Source organism: Drosophila obscura, unplaced genomic scaffold, assembly GCF_018151105.1.
Source record: "Drosophila obscura isolate BZ-5 IFL unplaced genomic scaffold, ASM1815110v1 contig_151, whole genome shotgun sequence".
Classification (NCBI taxonomy): domain Eukaryota; kingdom Metazoa; phylum Arthropoda; class Insecta; order Diptera; family Drosophilidae; genus Drosophila; species Drosophila obscura.
The window spans coordinates 1,077,880-1,095,274 of NW_024542737.1; the positions used below are offsets into that span (position 1 = coordinate 1,077,880).

Below are 17,395 nucleotides of genomic sequence, written 5' to 3' on the forward strand. Positions count from 1 at the left end.
CGATAGGTGGTAGGTGGTAGTTGGGTTGGTTGTCCTCTGTTCCAATTTCTATCGTGACTTGCCTGATTTGGCATGGCCATCAGAAACTATGCCATTCACCCCCGAGCCACTGCTCTAGCTGGGACGCTTATTTCAATTTATTGCAACAACGATAAGCAGCAAGCACCCGCCACCGCCCAGCCGAAGGAGAGCGCAGCAAAACTAGCAAACAAGCGCAAAAATCAATTTAAAGTTCAATAGCCTCAGTCGCTGGGTCGCTAGCTAACTGACTGACTGCCTGAGCGGGTGAGCTGGTGAGTGGGTGACTGGGTGACTTGGGTGGTTGCCTGGAACAGGCCCCGTGGCTGTGGCTGTGGCTCAGACTTGGCTGAGTTGGCTCCAAAAAAAAGAAGGGCGCCAACAACAACAGCAGCAGCAGCAGAAGTAGCAACAACAGACGCTACTGGAACCTTACAGCGAATGTTGCAACAATTTGCGAGTTATTTGTGTGTGAAATTAAGTTCAAAGTACAAGTTTTGGGGCTGACAAGAGGCAACAGTAAGGATAGTGGCCCGGGCTAATGGCCGGCATTGCCTTGGGTCGACGCTGCATGCGTATGCGTAATGTACGAAAAGAGCCAGCCAATGTCGGCTGGAATCGGAATAAGTTTTGCTAGGGGAGGAACCCAGAGGAAAGACCACAAATCTCTTACCAGTGCAGCCTCAATGGCTGGGGCAGATCAAACGTGCCCAAGTGCCCATTGATGCAATTATGAGGCGCACAACGAAGTTGATAAATGGCAATCGGCATGAGCGCCACCGGCGGCGACACTGTCATCGCCATTCAACATTCAACACTCAACATTCTCCATTCCCAATCATCATCATCATCAGCGTAGGCGTCACCGTCCCTGGGATCTCTGTCCTGTCTGTCTCTGTGCAGGTGAGGGCGGTACTCGGGCTGGGGCTCTTCAAATGCAAATGACTCTTTGGCACGCCACGCAGCTGGAGACACCCAGCAGACAGTGTTCGACAATGTAGCTAACGAAGCGCACCTGCCAGCCCCCAGGAACCCTCAATTGATCTCCTGCTGACAGGCGGGCAACATTGGGTGAATGGCTGGGGGGGTGGCACGAAAACAGAGACAAACAGTTGAGTGTCAAGTTGCTTATGAGCTTTTTATCTCGACTGTCCCGACACACGCGCTAATGCTGTGGCAGGTGATTCAGCAGAAACATGAAACTGCAACCGCAAATGTTAGAACAGTACAGCCGACACAGACACAGCCACATTGGCACAGGAGGCAAAGTGTTGAAACCGCAGCAGGTGCAATTTGGTGTCACGTTAATGATTGGGCATTGTGAATGTTGCAGAGGTGCCCACACACGTACGGTTACGAAGCTCCCATTTCCATTCAGAGTTCCTCATTCGGTTCGACCACGCTCAGTGGCATTCTCTCAAGGATCTGATGAGGCTTTAACTTGTTAAGGCCTCTCCATTGATTGCCAAATGAAATTTTATTCAATGAATACTGCACAAGCCAGAAATCAACGGAAGCCAAAATGCAAAAATACAAACTGCCAAACAAATCGGTAACAAAAAAATCAAAACGAGAACAGAACAGAAACATTTTCCGAGCACCTAAAAATAGCGCACAGGAAAGTGGCAAGAGTTAAACGAGAATGGATAAATCGGATATGGGGGAAAGAGACAAACCTATACGGGCAACTTCAACAAATCTCAATACACAAACATGCAGGAGAGTGTGTGTGTGTGTGTGTGTGTAAACCGGAGGCGCCAACATGTCCTACAAGTGATTTATTTTTATGTATTTGTTAGTGGAGAGTAGAAAAAGTAAACGGGGAAAGGGAGTGAAGTATAACAGGAGGCAGCCGAAAGCGTGGAATGCCACAAAAAAATAAAGTTTGTGTTGTTTCTGTTGCTGCTGCTGCTGCTGCTGACGGCGGCGTCGCTTCACTATGTTTCTCTCTATCTCTCTTTTGCTGTTTCTGTGCAAGTCCAGCCACAGAAAGCAGTAAAGCAGCAAACGTCCAACGATTTATAATAGAAAAAAAAAACCTTCTTAGCGTCTGCGACTGCGACTGCTTCTCTGCCAGAGCGATGCACAGACAAACAAATGGCTGGGGCTGGGGCAACATCAGAGAGGAAAGCAAATAAAGGTAGCATACTTTTATGCGCCTGGCTCCCAGGCGCTCCTGTGCAAGTTGCAACATTTAGACGCAAATCATGGCAGACATTAGCGTGTGCAAAAGTTTTTCACTGAGCGATTTATGGGAAAAGTTGTCCACTTCCTCTATTCTCTTGCCTCTATCTTTCTGTGTTCTGTGCTCGGTACTATGTCTTCTACCTGGGCGCACAACAACTATTTGAACTGACTGTGCAACCTGTGTCATGTGTCCTTCTTTATGCTTGTTTATGTTGCAGAGTGTCCCACCGCCATGGATGGCATGGAGCGATTCGCCTGCCCCGTACCCGACCGACAGGGACGGTACCGCTGCATAGACGATCATGTGCTGTGCGACGGCTTTATCGATTGTCCCGACGGCGAGGATGAGGACCGAAGATCCTGCATGTTCTACAAGACGGTAAGTGGAGGAGCTCTGGAGCCTTGACGCATGGACCAAACTAATACTCATTCACCCTGGTATTTGCTTCTATTTTTGCAGACGAAGGCACATTTGGATGTGTTAGCGGATGCATTACTGCGATGGGCGCGAGGGCGTTAGGTTCCATCCCCAGCCCACCCGCTCACACAAACAATCTGAGAATAACACACAGACAAACACACACACACACTCAATACAAAATACAACTAAAGAACCCACGTTAATCATAAATGACTTGCAATTAGTTTTAACAATTTCCAAATCGAGGAAGACCCTTTCCCCCTTTAAACCACAAACACACACACACAACTACACACATACAGAGAAAAGCCAACCACAACCCCGCCTGTCCCATGAAGAGAGCAGGTTCCCCCCAGACCCATAGACCTCACAGAAAAAAACGTAAGAAAGAAAAAAAAAATACGAAAGAATGAACTTGCTGCCTGTAAAAAGCCTGCACGGATTTCCAAGTAAAGTAGAGAAACCATGAGAGAAACTAAGTAAAACAAACGAAACGAGACGAGACGAGTCGAGTCGAGTCGGCGATTATGCATAAGGAAAAGGTATGATTATTATTACACTATTATTATTAATTATCAACTAAAAGGAAAAGCAAAACCAAAATGAAAATGAAAACGAAAACGACAAAAAAAGAACCGTGGAACGAAAGCCGAAACCAAGCGGCCGATCGAATCCTAAAAGCTATAAAATATTAGAATTCAACCAAAAAGATAAAAAAAGGAGAAGACTTTTTTCATTATTTTGAATTTTTTTTTCGCGAGAGCAAAACAAAAAAAAAAATGAAAGAAGAGAAAGGAAAAAGAAAAACCTAAATCAGGCCTAACTATTTTTAGTACATATTAAATAAATATATTATAAATATATATCTAACTATATGAATATATTTCGTGTAAATTATTTAATTATATGTGTATTAAAGATTAAATGTTAAATAAACAACAAGAAAATAAATCAAAACGAAGCGGATAGGCGAAAAAAGAAAAGAAAATTAAAATTAAATAAAAAAGTGCGTGCGAAAGCCGAAGCAAAAGCAGAGGCAGAGGCAGAAAAGAACAGGAGAGGAGAGAAATTATATATACATATACACAGAAGAACAGACATAAATGATATATATACATATATATATATATATATATATATAAATAATTATATGGTATATACATACATATGTACACTTATTACAAACAAATATACAATTGATGGAAATATTGAAATAGGTTTTACTGATAACTGATAACTGCTGATAACTGAAAAAGCTAACGATTAATGCTAAATAATGTACTTATATACAAATACAATAACAGCGAAACTAACATGTTTAGAGAGCGGAATGAAATGGAATGGATTAACCATACGAGTAACATTTACAAACTAGCGGATCGGATCGGATGAAGGCAGAAAGAACATTTACATAAGCAAAAGACTTGACTTGATTATACCTATTATGATTGATAGTTGAGGCTTCAAACTACATACATACGAGCATATTTTTTCATTTGATTTTTTTTGTTTGTATTATCTATGTGCTTTTTTTGACATATTGACGACTGCCTACAGTCGAGGGGTCGAGACTCTACACCTGCATGCATGTAAATATGACTTTATCTTGACCTTATCTTCCCACATATATTCTGATTCTGATTTGCATGTAAAGTTATGTATCGCCCGCCATTCGTTCACAACCCCAATCCCCCTGGAAGAACTCTCATGGAAACGGCAGCTATTGTAGTTAAGTAAATTTATTTACATAATTATAGTATATTCAAATAACAACGGACTTATGTATAACAAAACGATAATAAGCCTACACCAAAACACACACAAACACACACTCACCACACACACTACAAAACGAGAGCCAGTGTAAATGTTTCCAATTTGACTCGTAACTTTTTAGCCAGCCCAAAATACGATGTAGATTTCCACCATTTGATGCTTTCTTTCATTCGTACCCTACCCCGTGCATTTCCACGAATACAAAACACCCTTTGGCAACCCCTAAGGGTCAAATGGCAAAAGGAAAACAATCAATTTAGGAGATACAATCAAGCAAACTCTTTAATTTAATGTGAAATATGGAATACTAGTTCCAGCATTGAAAGAACGCAAATTAACCCATAATAACGAGAGTACAGATCCCTGTCAAGCTGTTTTAACACGATGCAATATACATACAGAAATACTTATATGTATGTATGGTGTGGCAAGTGCGAAATTAACACACGTTACGACCCCCACTCCAATTAACATTTGTTGACATCGTGCAAATAACGCTTCAATGGATGCCTTTGCAACAAAAACCAAACATGAATGCTGTTTTTTAAGCTTGAGGCTCGCTCTCTCCTTTTTCGCTTATCCCTCAATTTCAATTACGAGTATATACCATGTGCAATATATGTTAGGGGACACTTTGGCTGTAGGGCTAAATGGAAAATTATTAAGAATTATACAAAAAACGGAATAACATATGAAATTGCGAGCAATAAAATTTCATATCTTATACAAAGTACGTATAACAAATGGCAGAGCAGAAAAAGACGATAATACTACTATAATTGAGAATACGTTTAATAGTAAGTTTATCATTTACTTTCTTTCCGCTTCCTAAAACCCTTTTCCTGGTCCTGGTCCTGGTCCTGGTCCTGTTCCTGGTCCTCCTCCTCGTACCACAGCTACAACAACAACGATCTTCGTTGCCAAGACCCAAGATTATTATGGGCCACACCTTAATAAGTACATATATTCTTTGGATTGAATGATTCGATTCGGTAATTGATTTAAATTAAAATAAATAACTGCAAAATAACCCACCTCTAAAAATAACAAAATAAACAAACCAAGTAATGGATAACTTAAACAATTTCTACATACATACATATGTATAACAAAATGTGTATACATTTAAGATCAAATTAACCTAATCAACGATGATAATTAAATGTAATCCTTGGAATTATGCACAAAACAGCAAAACCGCACTAAACTACAATTACAACAACAACTACAGCAATTACAGCAGCAACAAACGAAACGAACAAATCAAACCACAATTTTAATCACTTTTTTGAACGGACAAGAATCTGAGGTGAACTGAACGTAATGAAACAACAATGAAACACACACAGACATATACATATATTTTTGGCCTATTTTTCTATAACCAGAACGAAATTTTTAAAGCAAAACAAAAACACATCTTTTATAAAGACAAAAACGAAACGAAAAGACGAAACGAAACGAAACGGGAAGAAGAAACGAAAAAAGTGCGATTGTATATAACAAATGAAAAGGAAAGAATACGATTCAAAACAGAATTTAATTCAATTTCAGTTAAATAATTTACCACGAAAAAAAATAAGAGTCCAACGAAGATCGTTTAAAGGGATTTAAATACCTTTACATTTTCCACTATTACCAGTATTTACTTAAGTTTAATTTGATTTGGATTTGATTTGATTTGACATTTACCTTCACGTCTTGGAGGCTGTCGTCCCAGCAACCAGTATGGTGTATAAAAAGAGAATTTGTATATAGGAATCTGTATTGTATTACGAGTATTAACTGAATTAGCGACTAGAGACCCTAAGTCAAATGTTTCTTAAGTTTTAACATTTCCCAGTTTTACGGCATTCATTTTTCTACGTACTATTTTTACTACAACAAAATTCAAAAACAAAAAAAAATAAATAAAATAAATGTTGATGGAAAGAATATACGAAAATATGTAGCTAAAGACCCAAAAAAACCAAAAAACTATTGTTGAATGTTAAAAGAAACACATAATACACATATGCATTGATACACAGACACACACACACACATGCAAGTATACATACACGCATATATATATAAACGTATAGAGCACACAGTCAGCAACACGAAGAACTTGTATTTATTTGTATTTGTATATTTGCAGAGGAAAAAAAGAAAAAGAAAAAAAAAACTAAACAAAATACTTAACTATAAATGTTGCAAATGTTGCAATTTATCGATCAGTTGATCGATAGTTATCGATGAAGATGGTGAATTCTTATCGGTTCTTATCGGTTATCATTTCTTTTCGATCTGAATTTGCTGTACATAATTTCCCTCTGCCGCCCCTTCTCACACACTCTCTATCCTTATCTTTGTCTCTCTTTTTCTCTATCTTTGTCACTCTCTGTCTCTTTCTGACTCGTTTCACTTATGTATTGTATGTAGAGGAGGTCTAATTTTAGCATAATTCCCCATTTTTAATTTAACAACTGTTTACGTAACTATATTAATTAATTAATTAATTAATTATAAATACGATATACGAATATATGATAAAACACAAAAAAAATACAACAACAACAACAAAAACACAAAAAACAAACAAAGAAAAGATGAAAAACAAATACACAACCTAATATACACTGAAAACAAAACCGAAACATGCATTTCTGATTTCTTTATATCCAATTTTCGATCAATATTTCAGTAGAATTTGTTCTGTTTTCTCTCCACAACAACAACAACACCTACAAGAACAGACAACACACACTCCAGTCACAGTAAGTTTATAAGCCCATGCATGCCCTATAATATGTACACCGAGATATAATGCGTTTCATGAGTATATAAGAGAATGCCAAAGAATGAAAATGGAAAGCTCTTTTATGCACATAAATGCACTTTTCTTATGAAAATCCATTTAACTTTTAACTCTGTCGGTTTCTGTGGCAACTAAAGAGTCTCCTGCAAGTGCTTATCTTTTTCTGAGTGTTCTCTGCTCCCTTGGGGCAGCTCAGTAGCAGGCACCCAGTGGAAGTTTAACTAAAGCCTGAATGTTTAAGTTAATAAGCAGCAAGGAATCCCCAGATTGTGTGTCTTATGGCCAAGTCTCTATCTGTGTCCCATTTATGTAGGCAAGGCAACAAATAAATGTAAGGCTCTTCACTTGGCAGGGAAGCAAACTTTTCAACATTGTCTCGGCGGGAAAAAAACAAAAAAATTAATTTTAACATTAAATGAAATTAAATATCCACAGAATAAGCGTAGCCAAAAAGTATTCGCAAAAATATGTTGTGTATTCGCAAAAACAATTACATAAGTATTATCCAGCAATCGGGTTTGAAAGCAAATGAATGAGTCAATCAATTCAAACAAATTTTATCTGAGCTGAATGGACTTTGAGCCGGATTAAATTTGATTGGATTCGATTGGATCAAGCAGGTTTGCTTTTGGGAAAGATGAAAGCCGGACACGAAATTCGAGAACTATATGTAGCAAAATATTTACCCAATCAAACATATAAACGTATAAATGTTATCTGGATGTTTAGTAGATAAGCACATAAGTAAATACATGAAGGAAGTAGCCTCACGTAGGCATAAACTATTCAAGTATTAATATCAATTTATTCACATTTGGTAATCTCTAAGAAAGAGCCTGGAAATATGTTGAAAAATTTGCAAGGCAATTAATGGAAGCATTGGAGGCTGCATGCAAAACGCCGTCAATATAGCTAGGGAATACGAGACTTCTCACTGGTTCAAAAGTGGCCTTCAATGGGTATCAGGTGTTGTGTTATGCGGCTTTCATGCAGCTTTGTACGACTACTGGTGTATGCCACCAAAAGCCGCACTCAACGCAGACACAACCAGAGCCACTGATCCCATTCAATGCCACTTTTATCTCACTCTCTCACTCCCTTTCTCTCTGTCATCCTCTCATTTCTCCATTCACAAACAGCCAAACACAATCATGGTATGACGACGAGCAGTGAAGGGCAAATACGAGTAGTTTCCAGAACCGAGTAATAAGTAGATAAACTCGAAACCGACCGACCCACAAGTAGGCTATGGGGTTTTGCATGCAAAGTGCTCATTATAAATTGTTTGAAGAGGGTGAAGAGCCTTAGTGTTTGTGGAAAATTTAGCACCGGAGGGAGCTCCGTACCGTACAGATGTGGCGACACCCCATTCATTGTTCTTGGTTTTGCTTCAGGCAACACTTAATTGGGAGGCAGGGCTCTTTTTGTTGCAGCTTCAATTCATAATTGTTCGTCCGCTCTGGGGCAAATGCAATCATTTTATGTTCTCCCCCGACTATATTTACACCCATTAAAATGTCGAATATTAATTGAATATCCTTCCAATCAAATATTTAGGCTAATCATTAACACGACCACACAAGCGCAGACACAGACACCTACACAGAAACCACACTCGAAACACTCGGACACGACACGTATTAATAATTTGTGTTCAATATAAATAATTAGCCAAGCAAATTATGTCAAACAATTAGCGTAAAGAATTTTGCACTGCTGCACTTTTTATGTGATAAATAATTAGCACATAAACCAAAATTAAACTTTTTCTATGTATTTACATGTATTTATGCACCGCTGTTGCACTTACCACAAACCAAAAAAAAAAAAAAAAACCAAGTGAAAATGAAAATGATACCGGAATTCGTATTAGAGACTAATTAATTAGAAATTCGATGTAGTAATTGCACAAATCAGCATTAAAGGATTCTCCGATAAGGGGCCAGCGAATAGAAATGGGATGGGGAAGGAAAGGGGCCTCGGCCTCTACTCTACACAAGAGAAGATGCTTCATGGGAGCTGTGGCTATTAGTCTTCCACAGAAACACAGACACCACAACCACACCCACACCCACACCGTACCAAACACAGACACAGTCATCGAACAGGCAAGAGAAACTGTGACATACACACACACACACGCAGAAACTGCATCACACGCCTTGGATGCACAGGGAACCCCACCTGGAAGAGCCAACTCTCAAAGGAATCAAAAGAGTATTTTCGAGCTATAAGCATAAGTAGTCACCAGTACCTTAAAGCAAATCGAGATGTCGTATGTAGCTGTGCATACTGCATTCCCCTAACATGCACACAATCAAAGCTTAAAAGCAATCCGTCCTAAACCTAAAACTTTGGAGCGGAATCCTCAACTAAAGCGGAAACAGCGCGCATATAGCAACAACCACTACCTACATACATCTATCTACATATACATTCGATCTCAATGGCACTTCGAGCATACAGACACACACGCATACATAACTACAAATACAGCAACACCAACACACACGTAAATGCACTTAAATGTAAATGTTGTGATTTGAATGCACCGCCTCAAAGTATGCACCAAAAAGTTTTCTAAAAATGTATTTTTGCACTATTTTTAAATGCACCAAAAACCCCAAGAAAAATCAAAACAGAAAAAATTATTAAAATTAATAAAATTAAATTATATTTTAACTAGAGTTCTTTGAAAAACGGTACGTTTAGACATTATACTAACTTTAGCAAACAAAACTAAAAGAAGGCAAGGAAAAACCTGGAGAGAGATTTTGTTTTCGTCTTTTTCCAGAAGTTAAACTCTAAATCAAGAAAAGTCTGCAAAACATTCGTCTGCAATGTAAATACAGAGCGAACTAATAAATAACGAAATATAAATAAATTAAATATTTCCACACTGTAAATAGACAAACCAAAACAAACACACAGAACAGAACAGAACAGACCCAACAGAACTAGATCAAACACGCGACGTAGACAGACAGGCAAACAAATAAGGAAGTAAACGATAAAACGATGAAGCGGGAAATGTTTTTAACTTTAATTAGAAAGTGTTTTATGTATTATGTATGGTAGCCCCGCAGGAGATCCTACTATTAATTTCTAAGCCATTTAACTTGTAAATTATTATGGTTATAAATGTATAATGTAAATGGAAGCGAATCGAGTAGCAATGGAGTAGAGATGGCGGCAAATGCGAATGCGAATGCCAATGCCAATGAGGATGATGCGGGTGATGGTGATGCCAAGTAGCATAGTATCGTAACTAAATACAACAAATACCGGTTATAAATACATAACTACCATGGAAATATACTATATATGTATGTAGTGTGTGTACACAGTGGTGTGGTTATAAATTATACCAACATCTGGAGCTGGCCGATAAGTCTACAAATGTGTACAGACTTGGAGCATATACATAAACATACATAGGTAGATACTTACGAGTATATACACATATATTTCCAACTAAAGAAACTAAACAAGCAAAAAGTCTTAACTGCATTCAAGTTCGAACAAGAGAAAAACCCACAACCAAATGAAGGAAAATTTCCAAAAAAAAAACAAAAACAATACAATTATTAATATTGCAATTGAATTATTGAATATGATTATGCGGCAGAACAACAAAAATGTATTACAAACGAACAAAAATCTATATATATATACACACAAAAATAATTTATGAGATTATATATACATATATATAAAAATATACATATAACAAGAACGGAATATGTAAAATTAAATAAAAACGAAGCCTCAGTCAGTATAAAATGTCGAATGCTTCATTTAATGCGGATTATTTGGGCAGAGCCACGCGGATTGTGGCGAACTGTGGCAATGCGAACAACGATGTAAAATCCATCAGGTAATATATAAATATCGGAGAATTTATTTGATAGCTGATGCGTTACGTGCCACTATTATAGTACCATGGAATAAGGAGGTGGCTGGGGGTATATTTCATTAACTTATCCCTATCTCTCGTTCAACTGCATCGAGCTTATAGACGGAACGGTTTAAGGAGATTTTTATGCTTGGAATATGAGAGCTTGCTTAAAGGAGCAGTGCAAATAAATGTTCAACGAATTTAAAGCAATTAAAATGAGTTGTTAGTAAGGTTTAGCTTTTCTTGAACTGATAAACTGTACGTACCCAAAGCGTTGTCCTCGTCGGCTGTCAAGCGAAGGAAACGCGTGGATGACAAAGCTCCCTGGATCTTGTGTCGTTTTTCGTTATTTTTTTGTTTGTAAATAAACAGGTGTCGTAAATTTTAATTAACGCTAGCCGAAAACTAATTTCCAGCTAATAACAAAGCCAGCACCAGGACGGGCCTGTGGTCTGTAGGCAGTATTACGAGACCTGGGGAAACTGGGGGATTGGGTGGTGTGGGGTGTGGGGTGTCAGGTCTGGAGTCACAAGTAAACCGACATAACTCAGGCGGCAGTTTGATGGTCGCCACAGCCATTGCACCCAGGAGTATAAACGAAATTGTATTTTTGTTGCTGTCGGTTTACGCTTAATTACCTTGTGCCATCATCCCGTTTCCCTTTCTTTTCGAAATGCTCTCCTCCTTTTTATTGCCCTACGCTTCGCGGAAATCATCATCATTATCATCATGGCAGCACGGATAAGGGAGAACGCAATAGGAGAAGGAGAATGGGAACGGGAACGGAAAACGAAAAGGAGTCGCCATCGAAAGCGGAAAGCTATAAGCAGAAAGCTGAGGCGAAGCCAATGTCGTGGCTTTTATGATACTGGGGGAGGGGTGGTGGTTATAATGCAAATAAAAAGTCGCACATCGTTCATTTTGGAATGAATGGTGAGAGGTCAAAGTTCGTTTCCAGAATTTTACGCTTCCCGATTCCAGCAAGTGACCTTTTCACCCACCTTGGGCCCCAAGCCCTCAACCTTTAGCCCTGGCCGTTTAATTAAGGTGTGACAAATGCAATCTGCAGGCAAGTTAGGCGTGCAATCAGCCAATGTCCCATCTGGGCGGGCTGGCTCATTAAAAGGGGATTTAGCATGGCCTGCTCCTCCATTTCCATGGCAGAGCAGTACGGAGTACGGACTCGAGTCCATATGGAGGCGAACCGACGTGCGAGTCGGTCTAGGCGCGATAAAACAAATGCCAAAGCCTAAAATGGCAGATTGTGGCCTTTTTCCCTGCCGACCTGCCGACCTCCTGCCCGTTCGTTCGTTGGTTCTCTGCGAAATAAATTGCCCTTAAATCCGGCTGCAATTTGTTGCACACCCACATCGATGGCCAGATCGTAGATGGCCATTCATTGGATGGTGTGGAATGGGATGGGATGTGATGGGATAGTATGGTATGGTATGGTATGGTATGGGATGCGGTACATAGGAAACCAAACGTGCCCGGATACGTCTACGACCTTGCAGCTGTTGGTGGAGTGGAGCCTATGGCTAAGCCCCTATTCCTATTCGAGCTCGAATCACAAGTACTATACTCGCTCGAAAGGCCACTCCAAAGAGCCTCGGATTGATGGGAAAGCGGAAAATCATGTGTGGTGTGTGTGTGTGTTTGTGTGCTGAGGGGCGGGAACTGCAAATTTAAAAATAACACAAATTTCACTTTATTTTCTCCTCCATCTCTGGATTTTCCCGTGCGTAGATTATTTTTGCATCAGCAAAGCAGTCGCAGGAGCGACTGCCAAACAACTTTTGGCACGGACCAGAAAATGTTTTCCACTCTACGCCCACTCCCCTGTCGCAATCACCCCATCTAGCACTCCCTGCCCCAAAACAAACTTTGTATAAAAATAAACTCTAATGCAAAATGTTGCGGTCTGTTTCCATTAAAATTCCTTGGACTTTTCCGCAGCTCTTGGCAGTCGCCCTGCGTTGTCCTTGGCTCTGGGCGGAGCTCAGCAGTTTTCCCTTCGATATGCGTGCGACAACTGACACATGCAGGCACTACTCTTGCTTCCTGTTGCCTGCTCCTCTCATTTTTGGATGCATTTCCATGCCCATGCAATTGCCCCGGACTGGACATTAACCCATTTCCCGCTGCCATCATAAAAAGGAAAGGAGCATCTCTACCCCAAATAAATTGTGACACGAAAAATATGCTGCAGACGTTTCTTTGTCTCAGCGAGTGGCAGTCTCGAGTCACATAAAATCTGTGGAAATCGGTGGCGGGGCGGGCGTTTGATGGCCTCTTTTCATGCCCAGTATAAGTGTATACCAGGGTATACTTTTCCTCCCTTTCAGAAGTATTTATACCCGGTACGCGAAGAGTTAAGGAGTATACCCATATTCGATTTTTGGTCTCACAGAAGGAAATGAAATAAAGGAAAGGAACATTTTCCGACCCTATAGAGCACATATATATTCTTGATCAGCATCAATAGCCGAGTCTGTCTGTCCGTCTTGTTGAGCGCCTAGATCTCAGGGACAAGCTAGAGCATCCAAATTTGTATCCAGACTTCTAGAATATCACACTGTTACAAGTGTATTTCAACAATCTAATAGTTTCTAATCGTCGACTCGTGATCGTTTATTGCTGGCATACGCCACGATAAGAAAATGAATCACTATTCGCTCAGTTTGTGGCAGTAAAAGTTTCGTTTTCGGTAGCTCGCAGAAGGTATCTTTTATGCTATCTTTTACGATACGATTTTAATATCATTAACGAGCCGAAAGTAATATTAAAATTAAATTAAAAATAATATTTTTTGGCTCGTATTTTATTTTGTTCGCATATTTATTATTTAAGGAGGGACGGCGCAAGCGCTATTCCCGGCTAGCAAAATTTACACAGACGAGTTATTCACATTAGGAATTTTTAAGTCCGTTTACGAACATTTTGCGATAGTTCCGCTTTACTATCGTCTTGTGGTCCACTGGGATTGGTAACAAATTTTCCAGTGTCTCTTGGTTTATCCTCCTGCCATTCTTAGCTGGCCAGTTTGTACAGACTTTATTAATATTAACGATGTGCGAAATACATATGTTCCAAAGTGGCTTTCGCCTTTTAACTTGAATGAGTTTTGAGTTTACGTTTATTCTGTGTGTGTGTGTGTTTTGGGCAAGTCATTCCATACAGAACGTATTGGTCAAGTGGAAATGGCTTTGTTGTCGTTGGTGGATCATGACCATGACGTATACGCAATACTCAACTCAACAGTCATACGGCTCGTCAGGAGCATGGCTCATAACAGGCAATCAAAAAAGCATCTGTACTTGCCAGCTGCTGTCCGGCTAATTTGCATGCTAATCCGACTAGCGATATGCAAACTAGACAGGCCCATACCCATCTCATACCATCCCTTCCCATCCCATCCCATCCATCCCTCCAAGCAATCATCTAACTACTATCCGTACTCCCCACCCCACTCTGAAGTTGATATTTGCACAGCAGCATTTGTTGCTGCTGCTGTTGCAGTTGCAGTTTTATTGTTCAAATGTTGCCAGACCTCTAGGGATGGTATGCGATGGGATTGGGGATGTTATGGGGCTCTGTCTCTTTGTTATTGTCATTTGTTGTTGTTTGGTCACAATGTAATTTGGATTGGATTTTTATGACTTGCTGGCCGTGGCATGCAGTGCGAATCCTTTGGGCTAACATGGAATCAAAGCATTCATTGGCTGCAGCTGCACATCGACCGGATGCTGCCGGGCTATTTTCTAATTTATTTACTAAAATGATGTCTGAAACATGTATTACATATATAGATAGGATGATCAACATACTCGTTTCTCATCAAAGCAACCAACTAATGAAACCACCAAAGAGTCAGCTCTCAGCGGCATATTGCATAATAATTTTATATTATAAAAAACAAACTTGGTTGCTTTTGGATATCTAGTATCATCTTTGGACCCAAGCCGATTAATATTTTCTTTGTAATTTATAATTGAAATACGATGAATAGTAGCAATAGCACTATGTGGTGGTTTACCCACCCCTTCATCCTGCTCTTTCCCTTCCCTAAAGTCTTATTTGTTATTTGTTCTTCCAAATCCAATCGAATAGTTTTCATTGTTGCTGCTGCTACATCGTTTTTTATTCCGTTGATTTTGTGTTTCGAAATTGCATTTGGGTTTTGTTTGTTTGTTTTGCCAGCAGCGACTGACTGTTCGTTCGGTCGTGGGGGATTGCTATTGCTTTGCTTTGGTGGTGTCGGCCTGCCAGACAATGGGACGTCGCTGGGGTGTCCCCCGAGGATAGTGCGAAGCATAATGCCGGTTGTGTGTGGGTGTGCGAGAGAGCTTTGTGTGTTGGGTTAATTATCTTTTGTCGATTTAAGCATTTAGCTTCTGAAAAGAGCTGCTGTCACATGGCGGTGTCAGGACGTCAGTCAGCAGCCGCAGCCCGCAGCAGCACAACAATGAGACCAATAAGCGGTACCCATACCCGAATAACAGATGAAAGAGCCACGCTAATCGTTTGTATATTTTTGTTTGGCGGCGAGTGACGTCGAGAGATTCGGTGGAGGTGTAGGCCCCAACAGGTGTTGCCTGATGGCTCATCTTCACCATTGACGTTGACAATAAGCCGCATTAGCGCTTTCTTATGCTAAATTCTGTCGTTATGCTAGTAGTCGTTCTGGTCCTCCTCATCGTCGGTGATGCCCACCGCCTTGTCAGGGTAGAACTTCTTCAGAATTCGCTGCACATCCGGCACCAGCAGCTCAAAATCGTTGGGGAACTTGTCACGTCGGGGTGGACCCCTCGTCAGGCCCGACCACAGCTCGTGGACGGAGGTGCGAGCATTCTGGGAGAAGCCAATCTCGAATGCACCTTCGCGGGGCACCTGCTTGCCTTGCTTGTTCCTCACCATCTGGAACTGGCGCTCTGGGATGCGCTGCTGGAAGAAGACGCCACACTCCTCGGCCTTTATCTGGAAGATGGGGCACTCGGTGGTGTGCTCAACGTAGATTATCGAACGCTCCTTGCTAAAGTTCTCATCGGCGGTCCAGTCCACCTCCTTGACCTTTTTCTTTGGCTTGGGCATACTTCCGACTGCGACTCGAACTCGAACGAATTTTGAATTTTGTGATATCCAAACAGACGAGTACTTCAATGCCTCATTGTTTCTGATAGCATACGCTAGTAATGTAATTATTAATAACTTCCCCCTACTGATTGATGGCTTGGCTGCTGCGTTTTATGATTTCTGGCACAAACAGCGGGGTCCATAAATCTTCGCTCTTTGTTTTTCAAAGTGCGCAGCAGAGGAGGCCAGAGAGAAGTCTGTCCATTAGCCTCTTGGCTATTTATAAAATGCAATTTTTGGGGACATACTGAAAGAAAAAAACGGAAAAAACAAAAACACAAAAAACCAAGAACTTTTCTGTTAATTTGGCGGCACTGACAGACAGTCGAAAAGAAACAATTTGAAATGTTGCAGAAACATATGCTTTCATTGCCTCCGCAAGCAAATATTTCTCCATCTTTTCATTCGGGCATTTAGGTATACTTGTATACTCGTATGTCATTTTAAATATGTTCACAAAGCTCCAATATAGACGTCAATTTATTGTACCGTCTCTACAGCCGAGAATCAGCATCAGCCACTCAACAAATTCTGTGCATAACAATAATATACGATATTGTTGGATATAGATAGGCATGCATAAACAATAACAGATACCGAAGGTTATATAAATAGTCAAGAGTTGGAGAGCGGCAAATAAAAATAGTCAACAATTAAAGAAACAGAAATAAAAAATCGAGAATCCAGACTGTTTATTGAACCACCAAGGGCAAAGCAACAGCAAAGGAACAGCAAAAGGGAATTTTTTTCACAGAGCCACTCAGAGATTGGCTATTGACTATAAAAAGCTGTTAACCAGCTTTTTTACCTTTCATACCTTCCATTTTCATAATTCGATTCGTTACTGCCAATCAGTTTTAATTTCATACATTATTCACCTTCAAATTGGTGTGCCAAATTTATTCCGAAATTGTATGAGGTGTGAATTGTATTTCACAGTACTACTACATAGTACTACGAGTACGTACCATCGATAAAGTTGAATGAGCTTCCCACGCTCACTCCTATGCCAATGGACTTTTCATGCATTTTTCCTGTCCTAATAAACGGCGGCTTTAAAATGTAAAAATAATAAAAATCCGGAATGGAATGGAAAGTTAAATAATTATTGCAGATTGGCCTGCTAAATTGCAATTTGCAAATGAACAATAACAAAATAAAG

At 40.0% G+C, this 17,395-nt stretch overlaps 2 protein-coding genes across 2 annotated transcripts in view; one reads left to right on the forward strand and one right to left on the reverse strand.

Annotated features, from left to right (window-relative positions):
- Positions 1 to 3,469, forward strand: part of LOC111079732 — a 29,361-nt gene extending 25,892 nt beyond the window's left edge. The window contains exons 2-3 of the mRNA XM_041591833.1: positions 2,424 to 2,584; positions 2,666 to 3,469. Of these exons, the coding sequence (XP_041447767.1) occupies positions 2,424 to 2,584; positions 2,666 to 2,725 (221 nt within the window). The 3' untranslated portion in view covers positions 2,726 to 3,469. The remainder of the gene's footprint in view (positions 1 to 2,423; positions 2,585 to 2,665) is intronic.
- An 11,728-nt stretch (positions 3,470 to 15,197) lies between these two features.
- LOC111079731 (selenoprotein H) lies at positions 15,198 to 16,282 on the reverse strand. Its single transcript, XM_022375003.2, has one exon. It carries the CDS (start codon positions 16,189 to 16,191, stop codon positions 15,772 to 15,774), a length of 420 nt encoding a protein of 139 aa, XP_022230695.2. The 5' UTR covers positions 16,192 to 16,282; the 3' UTR covers positions 15,198 to 15,771.
- Between the last annotated feature and the right edge of the window lie 1,113 nt (positions 16,283 to 17,395).